The sequence below is a fragment of the Pelophylax lessonae genome, assembly GCF_965119305.1.
Source record: "Pelophylax lessonae genome assembly, chromosome: 3".
In the NCBI taxonomy this organism is placed as follows: Eukaryota; Metazoa; Chordata; class Amphibia; order Anura; family Ranidae; genus Pelophylax; species Pelophylax lessonae.
In genome coordinates this window covers 563,004,248-563,027,506 of record NC_138770.1, presented here as the reverse complement: position 1 = coordinate 563,027,506, position 23,259 = coordinate 563,004,248, and the positions used below count along the sequence as shown (strand labels likewise).

The 23,259-nt window shown below is 44.8% G+C and overlaps 1 protein-coding gene across 2 annotated transcripts in view; it reads left to right on the top strand.

Annotated features, from left to right (window-relative positions):
* Positions 1-610: 610 nt before the first annotated feature.
* The window catches only part of RALGAPA2 (Ral GTPase activating protein catalytic subunit alpha 2), a 685,399-nt gene continuing 662,750 nt past the window's right edge, over positions 611-23,259 (top strand). Inside the window, exon 1 of one of the 2 annotated variants that reach the window (XM_082251348.1) lies at positions 611-1,039. In XM_082251348.1, coding sequence (XP_082107474.1) covers positions 934-1,039 — 106 coding nt within the window. In that variant the 5' untranslated portion in view covers positions 611-933. The remainder of the gene's footprint in view (positions 1,040-23,259) is intronic. The other variant, XM_082251349.1, reaches the window with a different exon arrangement.

The following is a 23,259-nucleotide window of genomic DNA, read 5'->3' as shown; positions in this document are numbered from 1 at the left end:
GGTGTTTTAAAGACCGCTGCGCAAATACCACGTGACAAAAAATATTGCAATGACCGACATTTTATTCTCCAGAGTCTTTACTAAAAAAATATATATAATGTTTGGGGGTTCTAAGTAGTTTTCTAGGAAAAAATACTGGTTGTAACTTGTAAACAAAAAGTGTCTGAAATAGGGCTGGGGCTTAAGTGGTTAAGGCCTAAAATGTGCATTTTATCACGTGTGCATACAAAAACAGCTCTGGCAGTGAAAGCGTTAGCTGAAGCGGAGACAAGTCAGCTCATCAGGCTAGCTGTGTGGCAGGATTGTGTATATGTGAATGGACAGAAATACACATGTTAGGCACATAACGCCGCCGTTTTATATATGAACTTCTATCGGCGTTTGTCCCGCAGTTCATTATGTGAATGAGAAGCGAGTGACGAACCTACAGCAGGTGCAAGAAGCAGATCGCCGTCTGTAGGGTCATTCTGACACTGACAGCAGCTCAAACTTGTCACCGCCTCTTCCTGACAGCCACCCAATCCGCGACCTCTCAGCCTTGCGTTGCAGGCCTCCATTCAGCAGCACGGTTTCTGAGGGGCAGTGTGGAGTGAGGTTTGGAACGCACGGCCGAAGACGGCCTTCCGCATAGGGCTCCTTCCCCTCCCCGCTATGGTGTGACGTTATTGCTGGTCAGTTCCGTGTTTACACACCCCGGGGAGGAAGAGAGGGAGAGAGGGCAGACAGCCGGGAAAGGAAGGCTGGAGCAGGGGGCTCTACACCGCACCACAGTGACAGAGAGACACAACAAAGGCACTGAGTGTTCTCCCTGTCCTCTCAGGAGCCATCATTGTGTGTGGCTGGGGGACATGCTGTGCTGTTAGTGAGGGAGCCTGGAGATATCACCCTGCACACACCGTCCACATACACCGCTGAGCCTCGGCCCTGAGCGGGATGTTTTCCCGAAGAAGTCATGGAGACCTCAAGAAATCTACACAGAAAGTTCTGGACCCAAAGAAGGACGTCCCTACCCGCCTCAAACACCTCCGAGCTGTGCTGGGTACGTACTATACTCTGTTCTGTACTGTGCTGGATAGGTACTATACTCTGTTCTGTACTGTGCTCTGTACTATACTATGTACTGTACTGTGCTGGATAGGTACTATACTCTGTTCTGTACTGTGCTGGATAGGTACTATACTCTGTTCTGTACTGTGCTCTGTACTATACTATGTACTGTGCTGGGTAGGTACTATACTCTGTCTGTACTGTGCTGGGTAGGTACTATACTCTGTCTGTACTGTGCTGGGTAGGTACTATACTCTGTCTGTACTGTGCTCTGTACTATACTATGTACTGTACTGTGCTGGATAGGTACTATACTCTGTTCTGTACTGTGCTCTGTACTATACTATGTACTGTGCTGGGTAGGTACTATACTCTGTCTGTACTGTGCTGGGTAGGTACTATACTCTGTCTGTACTGTGCTGGGTAGGTACTATACTCTGTTCTGTACTGTGCTCTGTACTATACTATGTACTGTGCTGGGTAGGTACTATACTCTGTCTGTACTGTGCTGGGTAGGTACTATACTCTGTCTGTACTGTGCTGGGTAGGTACTATACTCTGTCTGTACTCTGTACTGTGCTGGGTACGTACTATACTCTGTACTGTACTCTGTGCTATACTCTGTACTGTGCTGGGTATGTGCTATACTCTGTACTGTGCTATGTACTATACTCTGTACTGTGCTGGGTACGTACTATACTCTGTACTGTACTCTGTGCTATACTCTGTACTGTGCTGGATAGGTACTATACTCTGTACTGTGCTGGGTACATACTATACTCTGTACTGTGCTGGGTAGATACTATACTCACTACTGTGCTGTGCTGGGTAGGTACTATACTCTGTACTGTGCTGGGTACGTACTATACTCTGTACTGTACTGTGCTGGGTAGGTACTATACTCTGTCTGTACTCTGTACTGTGCTGGGTAGGTACTATACTCTGTACTGTGCTGGGTAGGTACTATACTCTGTACTGTACTCTGTACTGTGCTGGGTAGGTACTGTACTCTGTACTGTGCTGGGTAGGTACTATACTCTGTACTGTACTTTGTACTGTGCTGGATAGGTACTCTACTCTGTACTGTACTATGCTGGGTAGGTACTATACGCTGTCTGTACTCTGTGCTGTACTATACTCTGTACACTGTACTGTGCTGGGTAGGTACTGTACTCTGTACTGTGCTGGGTAGGTACTATATACTCTGTCTGTACTCCGTACTGTACTGTACTGTGCTGGGTAGGTACTATACTCTGTACTGTGCTGAGTAGGTACTCTACTTTGTCTGTACTCTGTACTGTACTGTGCTGTGCTGAATAGGTACTATACTCTGTCTGTACTCTGTAGTGTGCTGGGTAGGTACTATACTCTGTACTATGTACTGTGATATACTGTAGTGTGCTGGAGATGTACTCTATTCTGTGCTGTGCTGGAGATTGTGCTCTACTCTGTGCTGGAGATGTACTCTACTCGGTCTGTACTGTGCTGGATAGATACTCTGTACAGTGCTGGAGATGTACTCTGTACTGTGCTGGAGATGTACTCTACTCTGTACTGTGCTGGAGATGTACTCTACTCTGTACTGTGCTGGAGATGTACTCTACTCTGTACTGTGCTGGAGATGTACTCTACTCTGTACTGTGCTGGAGATGTGCTCTACTCTGTACTGTGCTGGAGATGTGCTCTACTCTGTACTGTGCTGGAGATGTACTCTACTCTGTACTGTGCTGGAGATGTACTCTACTCTGTACTGTGCTGGAGATGTGCTCTACTCTGTACTGTGCTGGATAGATACTCTGTACTGTGCTGGATAGATACTCTGTACTGTGCTGGATAGATACTCTGTACTGTGCTGGATAGATACTCTGTACTGTGCTGGATAGATACGCTGTACTGTGCTGAAGATGTACTCTACTCTGTACTGTGCTGGAGATGTACTCTGTACTGTGCTGGAGATGTACTCTACTCTGTACTGTGCTGGAGATGTACTCTACTCTGTACTGTGCTGGACATTTACTCTACTCTGTACTGTGCTGGAGATGTACTCTACTCTGTACTGTGCTGGAGATGTACTATACTCTGTACTGTGCTGGAGATGTGCTCTACTCTGTACTGTGCTGGATAGATACTCTGTACTGTGCTGGATAGATACTCTGTACTGTGCTGGATAGATACTCTGTACTGTGCTGGATAGATACTCTGTACTGTGCTGGAGATGTACTCTACTCTGTACTGTGCTGGAGATGTACTCTACTCTGTACTGTGCTGGAGATGTACTCTACTCTGTACTGTGCTGGAGATGTACTCTGTACTGTGCTGGAGATGTACCCTACTCTGTACTGTGCTGGAGATGTACTCTACTCTGTACTGTGCTGGAGATGTACTCTACTCTGTACTGTGCTGGAGATGTACTCTACTCTGTACTGTGCTGGAGATGTACTCTACTCTGTACTGTGCTGGAGATGTACTCTACTCTGTACTGTGCTGGAGATGTACTTTACTCTGTACTGTGCTGGAGATGTACTTTACTCTGTACTGTGCTGGAGATGTACTTTACTCTGTACTGTGCTGGAGATGTACTCTACTCTGTACTGTGCTGGAGATGTACTCTACTCTGTACTGTGCTGTGCTGGAGATGTACTCTACTCTGTACTGTGCTGTGCTGGATAGATACTCTGTACAGTGCTGGAGATGTACTCTACTCTGTACAGTGCTGGAGATGTACTCTACTCTAATCTGTACTGTGTTGGAGATGTACTCCTCATCTGTACTGTGCAGGTACTATAGTCGGACTGTACTGTGCTGGGTAGGTACTCTGCTCTGTACTGTGCTGGAGATGTACTCTACTCTGTACTGAGCTGGGTAGGTACTCTGGATTATGCTGGGTAGGTACACTGTGCTGTGTTGGAGATGTACTTTACTCTGTACTGTGCTGGGTAGGTGTTCTACTCTTTTTACTGTGCTGGAGATGTACTCTGTACTGTGTTGTGTAGGTACTATACTCTTTCTGTACTGTGCTGGAGATGTACTCTGTACTGTGTTGTGTAGGTACTATACTCTTTCTGTACTGTGCTGGAGATGTACTCTGTACTGTGTTATGTAGGTACTATACTCTTTCTGTGCTGGAGATGTACTTTACTCTGTGCTGTACTGTGCTGGGTAGGTACTATCCTCGGACTGTACTGTACTGGAGATGTACTTTGCTTTGTACTGTACTGGAAATGTACTCTACTCTGTACCTCTGGATATGATGCTGAGCACGTGTACCCAACTTCTTTGGTTGACCTTGGTGAGGCCTGTTCTGAGTGGAACCTGTCCTGTTAAACGGCTGTATGGTCTTGGCCACCATGCTGCAGCTCAGTTTCAGGGTCTTGGCAATCTTCCTATAGCCTAGGCCATCTTTATGTAGAGCAACAATTCTTTTCTTTTTTTTAGATCCTCAGAGTTCTTTGCCATGAGGTGACATGTTGAACTTCCAGTGACCAGTATGAGAGTGAGAGTGATAACACCAAATTTAACACACCCGCTCCCCATATACACCTGAGACCTTGTAACACTAACGAGTCACATGACACTGGGGAGGGAAAATGGCTAATTGGGCCCCATTGTCACTTAGGGGTGTACTCACTTTTGTTGCCAGCGGTTTAGACATTAATGGCTGTGTGTTGAATTATTTTGAGGGGACAGCAAATTTACACTGTTATACAAGCTGTACACTCACTACTTTACATTGTAGCAAAGCGTCATTTCTTCAGTGTTGTCACATGGAAAGATATAATAAAATATTTACAAAAATGTGAGGGGTGTACTCAGTTTTGTGAGATTCTGTATGTGTGCTCTGATATGGTGTGAGTGACCCCTAAGATTTGACATGCGTTTTATATCTCATTAAAGCGGTCGTATACTCATTCACATTACTTTCCATTAGTTGAATTTTAGCAGTGCGTATTATTTATGTACATTTTTCTTTCCTCTCTCACCTCATTCCTTCCTGAGATATCGCTGTTTTTATTTTAGAATACGTCATACGCAGGTAACCCCGATTTTCCAGCAAGCTTATGCTGCTGGGAAAATGCAGGGTCTATGCCGGGGGTGCTTCATTTCCTTTGTTTGACGTCAGCCCCCCCCCCCCCCCCGCTCACGCGAGACTCCTTCCCCATTCACAAATTTCTCCACTACCCCATGTGATTCGCTACGTTATTGTCTCCTATTGGCTGTCCAACTGTTTACTTGGTAACCGTGAACCAAAACTAGGCTTGGTTACGGCGGCTAGTGCGCATGCGTGGGATTTTGTCAAGGAAAGCTGAAAGCTGGCGGAAATAGTGCCCACAAATGACAAGAAGAGCACAGTATGAACGGCGGGGCTAAAGATGTAGAAAAAACGCTGCATAAAGGAACAAAAAAAAGTAGTCCGCTACCGTTATATGACATACTTCACGGTCTAAGTCATTTATAATACAATATTACACACTTAGAATTGGAATTTAGAGAAAGAAGGGCTGAGGATACGGCCGCTTTAACAGACTCTTTTGTCTCGGGAGAAGTGTTGTAAAAATCCATTTTGTCTTCATTCTCCTGAGATTGGTGGAGAGGGATGGCCACAGAATACCCATAAATATAGGATTATTCCCTAATCTTACCATCATTGGATGCTGGGGTCAGTCATACCCTGGTTGTGGCTGTCTATGGAGACCCATATATAAGGGTCATCAACCCTGTCTGTGGCTGTCTATGGAGACCCATACATATATAAGGGTCATCAACCCTGTCTGTGGCTGTCTATGGAGACCCATATAGAAGGGTCATCAACCCTGTCTGTGGCTGTCTATGGAGACCCATATATAAGGGTCATCAACCCTGTCTGTGACTGTCTATGGAGACCCATACATATATAAGGGTCATCAACCCTGTCTGTGGCTGTCTATGGAGACCCATATAGAAGGGTCATCAACCCTGTCTGTGGCTGTCTATGGAGACCCATATATAAGGGTCATCAACCCTGTCTGTGGCTGTCTATGGAGACCCATATATAAGGGTCATCAACCCTGTCTGTGACTGTCTATGGAGACCCATATATAAGGGTCATCAACCCTGTCTGTGACTGTCTATGGAGACCCATATAGAAGGGTCATCAACCCTGTCTGTGGCTGTCTATGGAGACCCATATAGAAGGGTCATCAACCCTGTCTGTGACTGTCTATGGAGACCCATACATATAGAAGGGACATCAACCCTGTCTGTGACTGTCTATGGAGACCCATATATAAGGGTCATCAACCCTGTCTGTGACTGTCTATGGAGACCCATATATATATATATATATATAAGGGTCATCAACCCTGTCTGTGACTGTCTATGGAGACCCATATATAAGGGTCATCAACCCTGTCTGTGACTGTCTATGGAGACCCATATATAAGGGTCATCAACCCTGTCTGTGGCTGTCTATGGAGACCCATATATAAGGGTCATCAACCCTGTCTGTGACTGTCTATGGAGACCCATATATAAGGGTCATCAACCCTGTCTGTGACTGTCTATGGAGACCCATACATATAGAAGGGTCATCAACCCTGTCTGTGACTGTCTATGGAGACCCATACATATAGAAGGGTCATCAACCCTGTCTGTGACTGTCTATGGAGACCCATACATATAGAAGGGTCATCAACCCTGTCTGTGACTGTCTATGGAGACCCATATATAAGGGTCATCAACCCTGTCTGTGACTGTCTATGGAGACCCATACATATAGAAGGGTCATCAACCCTGTCTGTGACTGTCTATGGAGACCCATATATAAGGGTCATTAACCCTGTCTGTGGCTGTCTATGGAGACCCATATATAAGGGTCATCAACCCTGTCTGTGACTGTCTATGGAGACCCATACATATAGAAGGGTCATCAACCCTGTCTGTGACTGTCTATGGAGACCCATATATAAGGGTCATCAACCCTGTCTGTGGCTGTCTATGGAGACCCATATATAAGGGTCATCAACCCTGTCTGTGACTGTCTATGGAGACCCATATATAAGGGTCATCAACCCTGTCTGTGACTGTCTATGGAGACCCATACATATAGAAGGGTCATCAACCCTGTCTCTGGCTGTCTATGGAGACCCATATATAAGGGTCATCAACCCTGTCTGTGACTGTCTATGGAGACCCATATAGAAGGGTCATCAACCCTGTCTGTGACTGTCTATGGAGACCCATACATATATAAGGGTCATCAAGGTTTGTCTGTATCAGGGTAGTAAAATGCCCACAGCTCCAATGTGTGCGATGGCTCGGTTTGTGTATGTGTAATGGCAGAAGAAGTCACTTCCACCCCTGTGTTTGTCAGTGGGAATAGCTGTGCACCTTTGTGCTACCGTAGTAATGGTCTTGATGCATATCAATACTTCAGCCTGCGTTAAAATGTATTTAAAGAAATGTATGCTGGACGGAATAGGGGATGGTAAAATTCCTGGCAGTTTCCCATTTATGGAGATTTCTTTCACCTCTTGTCCTGTAGACACCTCAAGAAGTGGGAGGAAACCTCTTCAAAGTCAATGAAATCCTCTATTAGACAGTTTCTCACCAGCATTGGTGTTCTCATTCAGTGTTTTCTCCTCTAGTCATGCTCTGATGACCGCTCTGGACTTTGGTCTCTTTTGCATGGGTGCCCTCTGTCCTGTTTTAGCATGGCATTTTAGACTGACCCCCTGCTGAGTCAGATTAGAATGGAAGTGGATGTTCCATATCTGACATCTGTGTCCAGTCTGATTTTTACTTAAAGCGGAGTTCCGACCACAGAATCTTTTTTTTTTTTTTTTTTTTTATGTCCCCCAGACAGTGACCCTCCAACCTCTATATATCCGCTAATCCTGTTTTATACAGTGTAATAATAGTTTTCCAAGCATAAAATCTTACTTTATAAAATTTCTGCAGAGCGCAGCCATCTCTGTGCTGGTTTGCCGAGTCCGCTGTGGGGAAATGTCTGCCCTGCTTCCTGGTTGTAGTGGGCGGAGGCCGATGAATCCAGCGCGAAATCTCGCGCATGCCCAGTACTATGCACTCGGCATAGTATAGGGATGCCTATCATCGCGTTATTTCCTGTTTGCAAATAACGCGATGAGAGGAGTGGCCGGCCGCCTATGTCACTGCCAATTGCATCCTGGGAGCGACGAGTAAGAGCTCCCAGGACGCATTACGGGACAGGAAGTGACGGCGCGGGCCGCAGCCGAGGAAGGAGGAAGTGGATGTAAAGGTGAGTATATTATCCTCTGTAAAAAGGTAAGTACAAAAAAAAAAAAAACGCCGGGAATATTCAATTCTGGCCCATGGAAGGATAAGGAAGCGGATGCCATAAAATGTAAAGGCATGATTTTCTGGCCGGAACTCCGCTTTAATGGAGGGAGAAGAGATCCATGTAATCCCTATAGGTGACAAGGTATAAGCAGACATGGGACCTCCTATCTCCTCTCCTATCCAGGGGCACTGGATTCAAACTTTTTTCTCCTCTTGGTTTGATAAGTTTGAATGGACCCGGGTGTGGGCACACCTATGCCTCATTTCCACTGAGCGGAATGGTTCGGGTCGGTACAGTTCTTGGAAGCGTTAGAATAGTCCGACCTATTCAGGTGAGCGTTTCCACTGCAAGTCGGACTGCCAGGGGCCATGTGGGGTTTACACCAAATACCTTTTGACATGAGCATTGAGGTTTTCCTGTCCGCCAATCAGTGGAATGCATCGTGTGACGCCAGTAGCTCCGCCCTAACTGTACCGTACCATTTCCTATGGCCCTACATCTGAAGGAGGACCAGGAATGGTGCAGTTTGGTTCGGTTGTATGGGAAAATTTCATAATGGAAACACTCAAAACCGAACCGATCCGCTCAGTGGAAACGAGGCACTAGGCAGCCGCTCGCCTTCTTACATCCAGCTCCTCCATAGAAATACACTGTAGGAAGTTTTAAATCATGTAATCACAAGTCCTAAACAAACTGACAGAAGAACGCCCATGTGAAAGGGGCTTTTTAAAGGTTAAATAAGAGAGGGTAACTGTGTCCAGAGGTGACACAGACTGCTAAAATCCCTGATTTAGCTTTAGATCCACTAACCATGGAGATAAATGGGGTCCTTTGTTGATATGTAAACAAGCACAGGTGCTATGTACACAATGTTGTGTCTGTACAGCTTACCTGTGTGCACAGACCTCTGTCATTGTCCTCAGTCAGAGGCTATGAGGAACATGTGGCCCTCGGGTCCCACTGCTGGTGCTTGGTACAGTAGGTGCCCAGTATTTGTATGTTTGAATACCTGTTTCATAGTGCCATAATTTTGAAGCCAAGTTTTTATTGTGCCTAATTGAGTTTGTTGTTAAAATAATTAACGAATAGACAGAGATTTTCTGGTGCTGATTTGTCATATATATTGCGGTTCATTTAATCTTGCTAAATCTGACCTTGGCTGACAGTCTCAGCAAGGTTGGGGACTTCTGATCAAATGCAGAAATGTGATACGTTTGTTGTATGTATTTTTATGAATGATTTGCTTTTGTGTGCAGTTGTGGCTTTTATACCTCTGCTGAATCTGTGAAAGTGATCCAAACAGCCTTCAGTGTGCTAAACTTCCAAAAACTAAACCTGCCCTTTTATTTCAATCTGGTTCTATCCAGGGATATTAGTTGTTTGGTAACTTTCCACACTCTCTGCGTTCTTATTTCTGGAGGCCACACATTCACCGTGGAAAGCACATTTTACAAACCGTCAGCACAGTCCATTAATGGTGTCACTGACTTGTGTCTGAATTGAATGTATCTATAGCCAAAAGATTTTTTTTTTATTTAAAAATAAAATATAGATATTTTTTGGGGGGATTGAGTAGGGAAGGGTAAGAAGCTCTGTTAGGCTTTTATTGCTGTCTTTGTCCCCTTTGGTAAGTTTTATCCTTTCTATTTGTCCTGATGACCTCTATCAGAGGGACAATATCTGTTACAGTGACAGCTGTCTAAAGCAGTGTTTGGGCTCTTTCACACGGGCGGTCCGATCAGATCCGCCTGTCAGTTTTTTAGGCGGATCTAATCGGATCCTCCATGCAGCTCTATGGGGCAGCGGATGTCAGCGGAGACACCTCCGCTGACACCCGCTGCCATCCGTATCCGATCCTGTCTGTGAAATCTGGACGGATGGAAACCCTATTTTTCCATCCGTTCAGGTATCGGATCGGATCGGATGAGAGCAGACAGGCGGTCCGCTCTCATCCGATCCCCCATAGAGAGCAGCGGGGGCTGTGACACCTCCCTGTCATCCGCCGGCTCAGCAGGGATCTCGGATCGATCCCCGCTGAGCAGCACGGATCCGCCTACGGAGGCGGACCGTGTGAAAGAGCCCTTTCTCAATCTTTTTTCAGTCTCGAGGCACCCCTCTCTAAAAAAGCAGTCCCGCCACCTTAGAAAAGCAGTTTTGATTTTGTAGGGTAGTGTCAGTGTAGGGGTCAGGAGTTCAGGCCTCATTCATTTGGGCACACTTAGGCTCGGTTCACATATATGCAAAGCACCCTGCGAATCCTCTGCGTGTTCCTGCATCACATTAAAATCGCAGGCAGTTCACGCTGCCATATGCGAATCGCTTGGGGTGTCAATACAAAGTTAACGACACCCCCAGATCAGTTCGCATATCACAGTGCGAACGGACAGTTCGGACATGAATCGGATCGCATTGGTGTGAACCACCATGTGATCAGATTCTGCTGCGGACCCAAAAGAGGAACCTGTGCATGTTGTGTCTGAATGAGATGCAAATTCAGCCATACAATCTGTATGGCTGAATTCACATTACGCAGACATCACATGTGATTTTCAGAGCAATGCGCTCCGAATCACATGCGATGTCTGTCATTGCTATAGTGTGAACCGGGGGTTAAAGCATACACATGTGTGAGGGCTGTGTTTGCCACACAAGGGCATGCACAGGTGTTCCTTCCATCCCTGTGCAGGGGATCCCATACATGTCATGTAGGATGCAGCAGCTGCACAGACTTGCATGCATACATACATACATACATATATATATATATATATATATATATATATATATATATACATATATATTTACACCCACATACAAACCCAGTCCCAAAAAAGTTGGGACGCTGTGTAATACTAAAAAGAACAAAATGTAATGATTTGCAAATCTCGTAAACCCCTATTTTATTCTTAATATAAAATATAAAATGTTTAAATAGGGAGAAGGTAAAATTTTAAGAGAAAAAAATTCTGAAATTGATGGCAAAAACATATCTCAAAAAAGTTGGAACAGAGCAACAGGAAGCTGGCAAAGAAAGAAGTACTAACAAGGAAGAGATGGAAGAACTATTTTCAGCTTATTAGGTTCATTGGCAACAGGTCAGTAACATGATTGGGTACAAAAAGAGCATCTTAAAGAGTCAGAGTGTCTCAGAAGTAAAGATGGTCAGAGGTTCACCAATCTGTGAAAAGATACCTTTTAACATTGTGGAACTATTTCCGAATAATGTTCATTAATGTCAAATTGCAAAGAATTAAAGAAAAAGTGCACCCTAAAACTAAAATCCCTGCATCTACAGACATCCACAATCTAACACTAACCTATCTAGCCCTGTAAGGAAGAAATCAGTATACTTACATTTTTTTGAAGCCGATCCGACCTGATCTCCAGCAGCAGAAGCTCTGACTGTTAAATGAATGGGAAGTGACGTCACCCATAGACTTGCTATGGGGCTTCCGTTGTCGGCTGTGTCCTCTGCATTCGCCTCCACAGTGAAGCCACCGCTGACAGCTCAGTGTGGGATCGGGTCGAAAAGGCTTAAAAAAAAAAAAAGTAAGTATACTGATTTCTTCTTTACAGGGCTAGATATGTTAGTGTTAGATCATGGAGAACTATAGATGCAGGGATTTAGTGTTAGGGTGGACTTATTCTTTAAATATACCATCTGCAGTACATAAAACCTTCAAAAGATTCCAAGAATCTGGAAAAATAGCAATGCCGTGATGGCACAGCACCCTGGTTGAGAAAGGCTGGACTAAAGAGGCATTTCCCCATACCTTCGATGCATTTCTTCTCACTTTCTGTCTTTTCTGAATTGGTGAATGAAAAGTTTTCTCCAATCAGATGCAGACTATAAAAAAGTTTTCAATCTACTTATTCTATCCAAAATAAAAGTTTAACTAGAGCAGCCTTTCTCAAAACTTTTTAGTTTTAATTCTTAAAGTAATCTTCAAGTCTTGGGAAACCCCTGCTAAAAATGATTTGTAAAGCATGGTATCTTGGCCACGTAAAGTTTGTGGTCAACAAGAGACGGTCCCCTTACACTGGCGGTTATTGGGAAGAATGCCCTGTTACACTGGCGGTTATTGGGAAGAATGCCCTGTTACACTGGCGGTTATTGGGAAGAATGCCCTGTTACTCTGGCGGTTATTGGGAAGAATGCCCTCTTACATTGGTGGTTATTGGGAAGAATGCTCTGTTACACTGGCGGTTATTGGGAAGAATGCCCTGTTACTCTGGCGGTTATTGGGAAGAATGCCCTGTTACACTGGCAGTTATTGGGAAGAATGCTCTGTTACGCTGGCGGTTATTGGGAAGAATGCCCTGTTACTCTGGCGGTTATTGGGAAGAATGCCCTGTTACACTGGCGGTTATTGGGAAGAATGCCCTGTTACACTGGCGGTTATTGGGAAGAATGCCCTGTTACACTGGCGGTTATTGGGAAGAATGCCCTGTTACTCTGGCGGTTATTGGGAAGAATGCCCTCTTACATTGGTGGTTATTGGGAAGAATGCTCTGTTACACTGGCGGTTATTGGGAAGAATGCCCTGTTACTCTGGCGGTTATTGGGAAGAATGCCCTGTTACACTGGCAGTTATTGGGAAGAATGCTCTGTTACGCTGGCGGTTATTGGGAAGAATGCCCTGTTACTCTGGCGGTTATTGGGAAGAATGCCCTGTTACTCTGGCGGTTATTGGGAAGAATGCCCTGTTACACTGGCGGTTATTGGGAAGAATGCCCTGTTACACTGGCGGTTATTGGGAAGAATGCCCTGTTACACTGGCGGTTATTGGGAAGAATGCCCTGTTACACTGGCGGTTATTGGGAAGAATGCCCTGTTACACTGGCGGTTATTGGGAAGAATGCCCTGTTACTCTGGCGGTTATTGGGAAGAATGCCCTGTTACACTGGCAGTTATTGGGAAGAATGCCCTGTTACTCTGGTGGTAATTGGGAAGAATGCTCTGTTACACTGGTAGCTATTGGGAAGAATGCTCTGTTACGCTGGTGGTCAGATGCAGACTATAAAAAAGTTTTCAATCTACTTATTCTATCCAAAATAAAAGTTTAACTAGAGCAGCCTTTCTCAAAACTTTTTAGTTTTAACTCTTAAAATAATCTTCAAGTCTTGGGAAACCCCTGCTAAAAATGATTTGTAAAGCATGGTATCTTGGCCACGTAAAGTTTGTGGTTAACAAGAGACGGTCCCCTTACACTGGCGGTTATTGGGAAGAATGCCCTGTTACACTGGCGGTTATTGGGAAGAATGCCCTGTTACACTGGCGGTTATTGGGAAGAATGCCCTGTTACTCTGGCGGTTATTGGGAAGAATGCCCTGTTACTCTGGCGGTTATTGGGAAGAATGCCCTCTTACATTGGTGGTTATTGGGAAGAATGCCCTGTTACTCTGGCGGTTATTGGGAAGAATGCCCTGTTACACTGGCAGTTATTGGGAAGAATGCCCTGTTACTCTGGCGGTTATTGGGAAGAATGCCCTGTTACTCTGGCGGTTATTGGGAAGAATGCCCTGTTACACTGGCGATTATTGGGAAGAATGCCCTGTTACACTGGCGGTTATTGGGAAGAATGCCCTGTTACACTGGCGGTTATTGGGAAGAATGCCCTGTTACACTGGTGGTAATTGGGAAGAATGCTCTGTTACACTGGCGGTTATTGGGAAGAATGCTCTGTTACACTGGTGGTGTTTGGGAATAATGCCCTGTTACTCTGACGGTTATTGGGAAAAATGCCCTGTTACACTGGCAGTTATTGGGAAGAATGCCCTGTTACACTGGCGGTTATTGGGAAGAATGCCCTGTTACACTGGCGGTTATTGGGAAGAATGCCCTGTTACTCTGGCGGTTATTGGGAAGAATGCCCTGTTACTCTGACGGTTATTGGGAAAAATGCCCTGTTACTCTGGTGTTCAGATGCAGACTATAAAAAAGTTTTCAATCTACTTATTCTATCCAAAATAAAAGTTTAACTAGAGCAGCCTTTCTCAAAACTTTTTAGTTTTAACTCTTAAAATAATCTTCAAGTCTTGGGAAACCCCTGCTAAAAATGATTTGTAAAGCATGGTATCTTGGCCACGTAAAGTTTGTGGTTAACAAGAGACGGTCCCCTTACACTGGCGGTTATTGGGAAGAATGCCCTGTTAAACTGGCGGTTATTGGGAAGAATGCCCTGTTAAACTGGCGGTTATTGGGAAGAATGCCCTGTTACACTGGCGGTTATTGGGAAGAATGCCCTGGTACTCTGGCGGTTATTGGGAAGAATGCCCTCTTACATTGGTGGTCATTGGGAAGAATGCTCTGTTACACTGGCGGTTATTGGGAAGAATGCCCTGTTACTCTGGCGGTTATTGGGAAGAATGCCCTGTTACACTGGCAGTTATTGGGAAGAATGCTCTGTTACGCTGGCGGTTATTGGGAAGAATGCCCTGTTACTCTGGCGGTTATTGGGAAGAATGCCCTGTTACACTGGCGGTTATTGGGAAGAATGCCCTGTTACACTGGTGGTAATTGGGAAGAATGCTCTGTTACACTGGCGGTTATTGGGAAGAATGCTCTGTTACACTGGTGGTGTTTGGGAATAATGCCCTGTTACTCTGACGGTTATTGGGAAAAATGCCCTGTTACACTGGCAGTTATTGGGAAGAATGCCCTGTTACTCTGACGGTAATTGGGAAGAATGCTCTGTTACACTGGTAGCTATTGGGAAGAATGCTCTGTTACGCTGGTGGTTATTGGGAAGAATGCTTTTTTACGATGGTGGTTATTGGGAAGAATGCACTGTTACTCTGGCGGTTATTGGGAAGAATGCCCTGTTACACTGGCGTATATTGGGAAAAATGCTCTGTTACTCTGGTGGTTATTGGGAAAAATGCTCTGTTACTCTGGCGGTTATTGGGAAGAATGCCCTGTTACACTGGCGGTTATTGGGAAGAATGCCCTGTTACACTGGCGGTTATTGGGAAGAATGCCCTGTTACACTGGCGGTTATTGGGAAGAATGCCCTGTTACACTGGCGGTTATTGGGAAGAATGCCCTGTTACACTGGCGGTTATTGGGAAGAATGCCCTGTTACACTGGTGGTAATTGGGAAGAATGCTCTGTTACACTGGCGGTTATTGGGAAGAATGCTCTGTTACACTGGTGGTGTTTGGGAATAATGCCCTGTTACTCTGACGGTTATTGGGAAAAATGCCCTGTTACACTGGCAGTTATTGGGAAGAATGCCCTGTTACTCTGGCGGTTATTGGGAAGAATGCTCTGTTACACTGGTAGCTATTGGGAATAATGCTCTGTTACGCTGGTGGTTATTGGGAAGAATGCTTTTTTACGATGGTGGTTATTGGGAAGAATGCACTGTTACTCTGGCGGTTATTGGGAAGAATGCCCTGTTACACTGGCGTATATTGGGAAAAATGCTCTGTTACTCTGGTGGTTATTGGGAAAAATGCCCTGTTACACTGGCGGTTATTGGGAAGAATGCCCTGTTACACTGGCGGTTATTGGGAAGAATGCCCTGTTACACTGGCGGTTATTGGGAAGAATGCTCTGTTACACTGGCGGTTATTGGGAAGAATGCTCTGTTACGCTGGCGGATATTGGGAAGAATGCCCTGTTACTCTGGCGGTTATTGGGAAGAATGCCCTTTTACACTGGCGGTTATTGGGAAGAATGCCCTGTTACACTGGCGGTTATTGGGAAGAATGCCCTGTTACATTGGCGGTTATTGGGAAGAATGCCCTGTTACTCTGACGGTTATTGGGAAAAATGCCCTGTTACACTGGCAGTTATTGGGAAGAATGCTCTGTTACTCTGGTGGTAATTGGGAAGAATGCTCTGTTACACTGGTAGCTATTGGGAAGAATGCTCTGTTACGCTGGTGGTTATTGGGAAGAATGCTTTGTTACGCTGGTGGTTATTGGGAAGAATGCACTGTTACTCTGGCGGTTATTGGGAAGAATGCCCTGTTACACTGGTGGTTATTGGGAAGAATGCTTTGTTACGCTGGTGGTTATTGGGAAGAATGCACTGTTACTCTGGCGGTTATTGGGAAGAATGCCCTGTTACACTGGCGTATATTGGGAAAAATGCTCTGTTACTCTGGTGGTTATTGGAAAAAATGCTCTGTTACTCTGGTGGTTATTGGGAAGAATGCCCTGTTACACTGGTGGTTATTGGGAAGAATGCCCTGTTACACTGGCGGTTATTGGGAAGAATGCTCTGTTACGCTGGCGGTTATTGGGAAGAATGCCCTGTTACTCTGGCGGTTATTGGGAAGAATGCCCTTTTACACTGGCGGTTATTGGGAAGAATGCCCTGTTACACTGGCGGTTATTGGGAAGAATGCTCTGTTACACTGGCAGTTATTGGGAAGAATGCTCTGTTACGCTGGTAGCTATTGGGAAGAATGCTCTGTTACGCTGGTGGTCAGATGCAGACTATAAAAAAGTTTTCAATCTACTTATTCTATCCAAAATAAAAGTTTAACTAGAGCAGCCTTTCTCAAAACTTTTTAGTTTTAACTCTTAAAATAATCTTCAAGTCTTGGGAAACCACTGCTAAAAATGATTTGTAAAGCATGGTATCTTGGCCACGTAAAGTTTGTGGTCAACAAGAGACGGTCCCCTTACACTGGCGGTTATTGGGAAGAATGCCCTGTTACACTGGCGGTTATTGGGAAGAATGCCCTGTTACACTGGCGGTTATTGGGAAGAATGCCCTGTTACACTGGTGGTAATTGGGAAGAATGCTCTGTTACACTGGCGGTTATTGGGAAGAATGCCCTGTTACTCTGACGGTTATTGGGAAAAATGCCCTGTTACACTGGCAGTTATTGGGAAGAATGCCCTGTTATTCTGGTGGTAATTGGGAAGAATGCTCTGTTACACTGGTAGCTATTGGGAAGAATGCTCTGTTACGCTGGTGGTTATTGGGAAGAATGCTTTGTTACGCTGGTGGTTATTGGGAAGAATGCACTGTTACTCTGGCGGTTATTGGGAAGAATGCCCTGTTACACTGGTGGTTATTGGGAAGAATGCTTTGTTACGCTGGTGGTTATTTGGAAGAATGCCCTGTTACACTGGCGTATATTGGGAAAAATGCTCTGTTACTCTGGTGGTTATTGGAAAAAATGCTCTGTTACTCTGGTGGTTATTGGGAAGAATGCCCTGTTACACTGGCGGTTATTGGGAAGAATGCCCTGTTACACTGGCGGTTATTGGGAAGAATGCCCTGTTACACTGGCGGTTATTGGGAAGAATGCCCTGTTACACTGGCGGTTATTGGGAAGAATGCTCTGTTACACTGGCGGTTATTGGGAAGAATGCCCTGTTACGCTGGCGGTTATTGGGAAGAATGCTCTGTTACACTGGCGGTTATTGGGAAGAATGCTCTGTTACGCTGGCGGTTATTGGGAAGAATGCCCTGTTACTCTGGCGGTTATTGGGAAGAATGCCCTGTTACACTGGCGGTTATTGGGAAGAATGCCCTGTTACACTGGCGGTTATTGGGAAGAATGCCCTGTTACACTGGCGGTTATTGGGAAGAATGCCCTGTTACACTGGCGGTTATTGGGAAGAATGCTCTGTTACACTGGCGGTTATTGGGAAGAATGCCCTGTTACACTGGCGGTTATTGGGAAGAATGCCCTGTTACACTGGCGGTTATTGGGAAGAATGCCCTGTTACACTGGCGGTTATTGGGAAGAATGCTCTGTTACGCTGGCGGTTATTGGGAAGAATGCCCTGTTACTCTGGCGGTTATTGGGAAGAATGCCCTGTTACACTGGCGGTTATTGGGAAGAATGCCCTGTTACACTGGCGGTTATTGGGAAGAATGCCCTGTTACACTGGCGGTTATTGGGAAGAATGCCCTGTTACTCTGGCGGTTATTGGGAAGAATGCCCTCTTACATTGGTGGTTATTGGGAAGAATGCTCTGTTACACTGGCGGTTATTGGGAAGAATGCCCTGTTACACTGGCGGTTATTGGGAAGAATGCCCTGTTACTCTGGCGGTTATTGGGAAGAATGCCCTGTTACACTGGCAGTTATTGGGAAGAATGCTCTGTTACGCTGGTGGTCAGATGCAGACTATAAAAAAGTTTTCAATCTACTTATTCTATCCAAAATAAAAGTTTAACTAGAGCAGCCTTTCTCAAAACTTTAGTTTTAACTCTTAAAATAATCTTCAAGTCTTGGGAAACCCCTGCTAAAAATGATTTGTAAAGCATGGTATCTTGGCCACGTAAAGTTTGTGGTCAACAAGAGACGGTCCCCTTACACTGGCGGTTATTGGGAAGAATGCCCTGTTACACTGGCGGTTATTGGGAAGAATGCCCTGTTACTCTGGCGGTTATTGGGAAGAATGCCCTGTTACTCTGGCGGTTATTGGGAAGAATGCCCTTTTACTCTGGCGGTTATTGGGAAGAATGCTCTGTTACACTGGCGGTTATTGGGAAGAATGCCCTGTTACTCTGGCGGTTATTGGGAAGAATGCCCTTTTACACTGGCGGTTATTGGGAAGAATGCCCTGTTACACTGGCGGTTATTGGGAAGAATGCCCTGTTACTCTGGCGGTTATTGGGAAGAATGCCCTTTTACTCTGGCGGTTATTGGGAAGAATGCTCTGTTACACTGGCGGTTATTGGGAAGAATGCCCTGTTACTCTGGCGGTTATTGGGAAGAATGCCCTTTTACTCTGGCGGTTATTGGGAAGAATGCTCTGTTACACTGGCGGTTATTGGGAAGAATGCCCTGTTACTCTGGCGGTTATTGGGAAGAATGCCCTTTTACACTGGCGGTTATTGGGAAGAATGCCCTGTTACACTGGTGGTAATTGGGAAGAATGCCCTGTTACACTGGCGGTCAGAGTTGTGCCCCCATACATTGCTTTCTTGCCTTTATGAGGTTCTCATTTTTTCCCTGCTGATGATGCAGAGGTATGCCAATGCAGTGTTAGCTGTGTATAGAAAGTTCGATATGCAACAGGAGATGATCCTATGAAGTGCAAAGGAATTGCTTCTAGGTTTGCGTTTCAGTATGCCGATTATAGGCCCTGTCATACTGGTACGTTTACTTTTGTCATTACAGCTTTTCTGCTGAACTTGTGGGTAGCTTATTGGCAATGCCTATGACGGTGTAGTTAAGTAGGGAGTATTGGTTGAAACCTCTCAATGTATCTCGTTCTTGTGTGTGTCAGAGCATCTTGTAATAAGTCTTTCGCAGTTTCTTTTAAAGTGCATGTCATGAAAAAAAATTACATTCATACTTCCCCAAGGTTTTGTCTCTTTAATAAAAAACACTTACAGAAAAATGTCTGTTAATCCTGCCAGAAATCTAACTTGTTTTAAAGTGGCACGCCACCCAAAATCAATTGTATAAATCATGGGTGTCCAACCTTTTGGCTTCTCTGGGCCACATTGAGTGTAGAGAAATTTTTCTCGGGCCGCAAATAAAATATATACTATAGTTAAGGTATATATGTACCACGATGCGCCCTACCCATGCCACCGCGCCCCCTCCCTCACTAATTTAACACAACTAGAGGATGATGAAAGGCAATGAAAGGCAATGGAATCAGTATACAGAGGTTTACTTTTTCTGAGAGATATTAAAGGAACACAGTAACACTCTAACCACCATTACCCTTTCAGTGATTTGAAGTGGTGATGGTGGTAGGAGTCAGAAACACTGCACATGCTGGGATATTTACAGTTATGTGCTGGGGCTAGTTGCACCCCTAGCACATGTGACTTAGGCAGCCAGAAAATGTCATGTCCTTATTCATACATGTACAGTGGGTACGGAAAGTATTCAGACCCCCTTAAATTTTTCACTCTTTGTTATATTGCAGCCATTTGCTAAAATCATTTAAGTTCATTCTTCTTCCTCATGAATGTACACATAGCACCCCATACTGACAGAAAAACACAGAATTGTTGACATTGTTGCAGATTTATTAAAAAAGAAAAACTGAAATATCACATGGTCCTAAGTATTCAGACCCTTTGCTGTGACACTCATATATTTAACTCAGGTGCTTTCACATTTCTTCTGATCATCCTTGAGATGGTTCTACACCTTCATTTGAGTCCAGCTGTGTTTGATTATACTGATTGGACTTGATTAGGAAAGCCACACACCTGTCTATATAAGACCTTCCAGATCACAATGCATGTCAGAGCAAATGAGAATCATGAGGTCAAAGGAACTGCCTGAAGAGCTCAGAGACAGAATTGTGGCAAGGCACAGATCTGGCCAAGGTTACAAAAAGATTTCTGCTGCACTTAAGGTTCCTAAGAGCACAGTGGCCTCCATAATCCTCAAATGGAAGACGTTTGGGATGACCAGAACCCTTCCTAGAGCTGGCCGTCCGGCCAAACTGAGCTATCGGGGGAGAAGAGCCTAGGTGAGAGAGGTAAAGAAGAACCCAAAGATCACTGTGGCTGAGCTCCAGAGATGCAGTCAGGAGATGGGAGAAAGTTGTAGAAAGTCAACCATCACTACAGCCCTCCACCAGTCGGGGCTTTATGGCAGAGTGGCCCAACGGAAGCCTCTCCTCAGTGTAAGATACATGAAAGCCCGCATGGAGTTTGCTAAAAAACACCTGAAGGACTCCAAGATGGTGAGAAATAAGATTCTCTGGTCTGATGAGACCAAAATAGAACTTTTTGGCCTTAATTCTAAGCGGTATGTGTGGAGAAAACCAGGCACTGCTCATCACCTGTCCAATACAGTCCCAACAGTGAAGCATGGTGGTGGCAGCATCATGCTGTGGGGGTGTTTTTCAGCTGCAGGGACAGGACGACTGGTTGCAATCGAGGGAAAGATGAATGCGGCCAAGTACAGGGATATCCTGGACAAAAACCTTCTCCAGAGTGCTCTGGACCTCAGACTGGGCCGAAGGTTTACCTTCCAACAAGACAATGACCCTAAGCACACAGCTAAAATAACGAAGGAGTGGCTTCACAACAACTCAGTGACTGTTCTTGAATGGCCCAGCCAGAGCCCTGACTTAAACCCAATTGAGCATCTCTGGAGAGACCTAAAAATGGCTGTCCACCAACGTTTACCATCCAACCTGACAGAATTGGAGAGGATCTGCAAGGAGGAATGGCAGAGGATCCCTAAATCCAGGTGTGAAAGACTTGTTGCATCTTTCCCAAAAAGACTCCTGGCTGCATTAGATCAAAAGGGGGCTTCTACTAAATACTGAGCAAAGGGTCTTAATATTTAGGACCATGTGATATTTCAGTTTTTCTTTTTTAATAAATCTGCAACAATGTCAACAATTCTGTTTTTCTGTCAGTATGGGGTGCTATGTGTACATTCATGAGGAAGAAGAATGAACTTAAATGATTTTATCAAATGGCTGCAATATAACAAAGAGTGAAAAATTTAAGGGGGTCTGAATACTTTCCGTACCCACTGTATGTACAAGGACATGACATATTATGCAAACTCCATTGAAGTCTATGGGAGCCGAACACGAGAAAATAAAAGTTCCCATTTTGAAGGCTTATGTGTAAGTAATTGGCCATAAAAAGGGTCTGGGCACTGCCCTGGTGGACATGTATCGATGCAAAACATTATTTCTAAAAACAATTGTTTTTAAGGGAGCAGTGATTTAATGATGCTTAAAAATAAAACAATAAAAATAAAAAATTCCTTTAAATATATTGACAGGGGGGGGGGGGGAGTCCCCCTTAGTCTACCTTCCATCTGCCTTTGTCTACTTTCAAAGTGGCGCATTTGTAGCCTGAATAGAGCATGCTGCAACAAAAATTACATTTCTAAAGAAAAAAAACCCAAAAAACCAGTCAAATCAAATTTAAATTGACTTGCGGTTGCATTTGCCGTCACGTGGCTATTCAAACAAGAAAAACAGCGTGGGGTCCCCCCAAAATCCATACCAGACCCTTATCTACACTCGCAGCATACCAGACCCTTATCCGAGCATGAATGCCCCACCCCCCCTCTCCTGTACCATACCAGGCCACATGCCCTCAACATGGGGGGGTGCTTTGGGGCAGGAGGGCTCTCCTCCCCCCCCCCCCCCTCCACTTCAAAACACCTTGTCCCCATGTTGACTTTTGCTTGGCCCGAACCGTGGGGGATGTTCATAAACTCAGAGCCAGTATTTAAACTACTCTAAATGAAAGAAGTTCCGTGAGTTGTTAGGTGTGAACATCTGCTTTATTTGACAGTCTTTATGAAAAGTTCTTTGTGTTGGGTGTAATAAAAGGCTGTAAAATATGTTGGTGCCTTGTTTGACTACCATTTGTATATGATTAGCATGAGGGGAGCTCTCACTGTAATTGTGTCAGCAGAACATTAACTATATTCACCAGCGGGAAAGAGAAATCCATAAGACCCAGTTCACGCAGGATATGGTTTGTGAGCACTAGTCTGAAGGCAATGGGGTTCATTTACTAAAAAGAAAATAGGCTGTTCACTTTGCAAGGGAATTGTTCCCAGAACTTCGTGGCAAAGCTCTGTTGACTTCTATCATCCCAGTGATGTGCAAGAACAAATGCGTTTTTTTTTTTCTTGCATATATTTGGGTATATTTTGAAATTTTAAAGCCTTTGCCTTTAGTAATTCAACCCACTATGTGTACAGCTAATATTTAGAAGGCTTTTGGTACCTCTTGATAGTGGGAATGTTCTAGAATCAAACATTTCTGGACCAGGGTAGTTTTTTTTTTCTCTCCTAGGTTCTAATATTGCTAGGAATCCCTGTGAAGCTTTACTGAATCTTAAACCATCTCAATCTTCTTTAGCCTTCACTGCCACCAAACAGACCTTGACTAGAGCCTGGTGGTCCCGGACCCGATCATTACTCAGGTGACAAAAAATGTAATGGCTGCCTGTTAAATGAAAAGCTGTCAGCCATCCTACATGCTAAA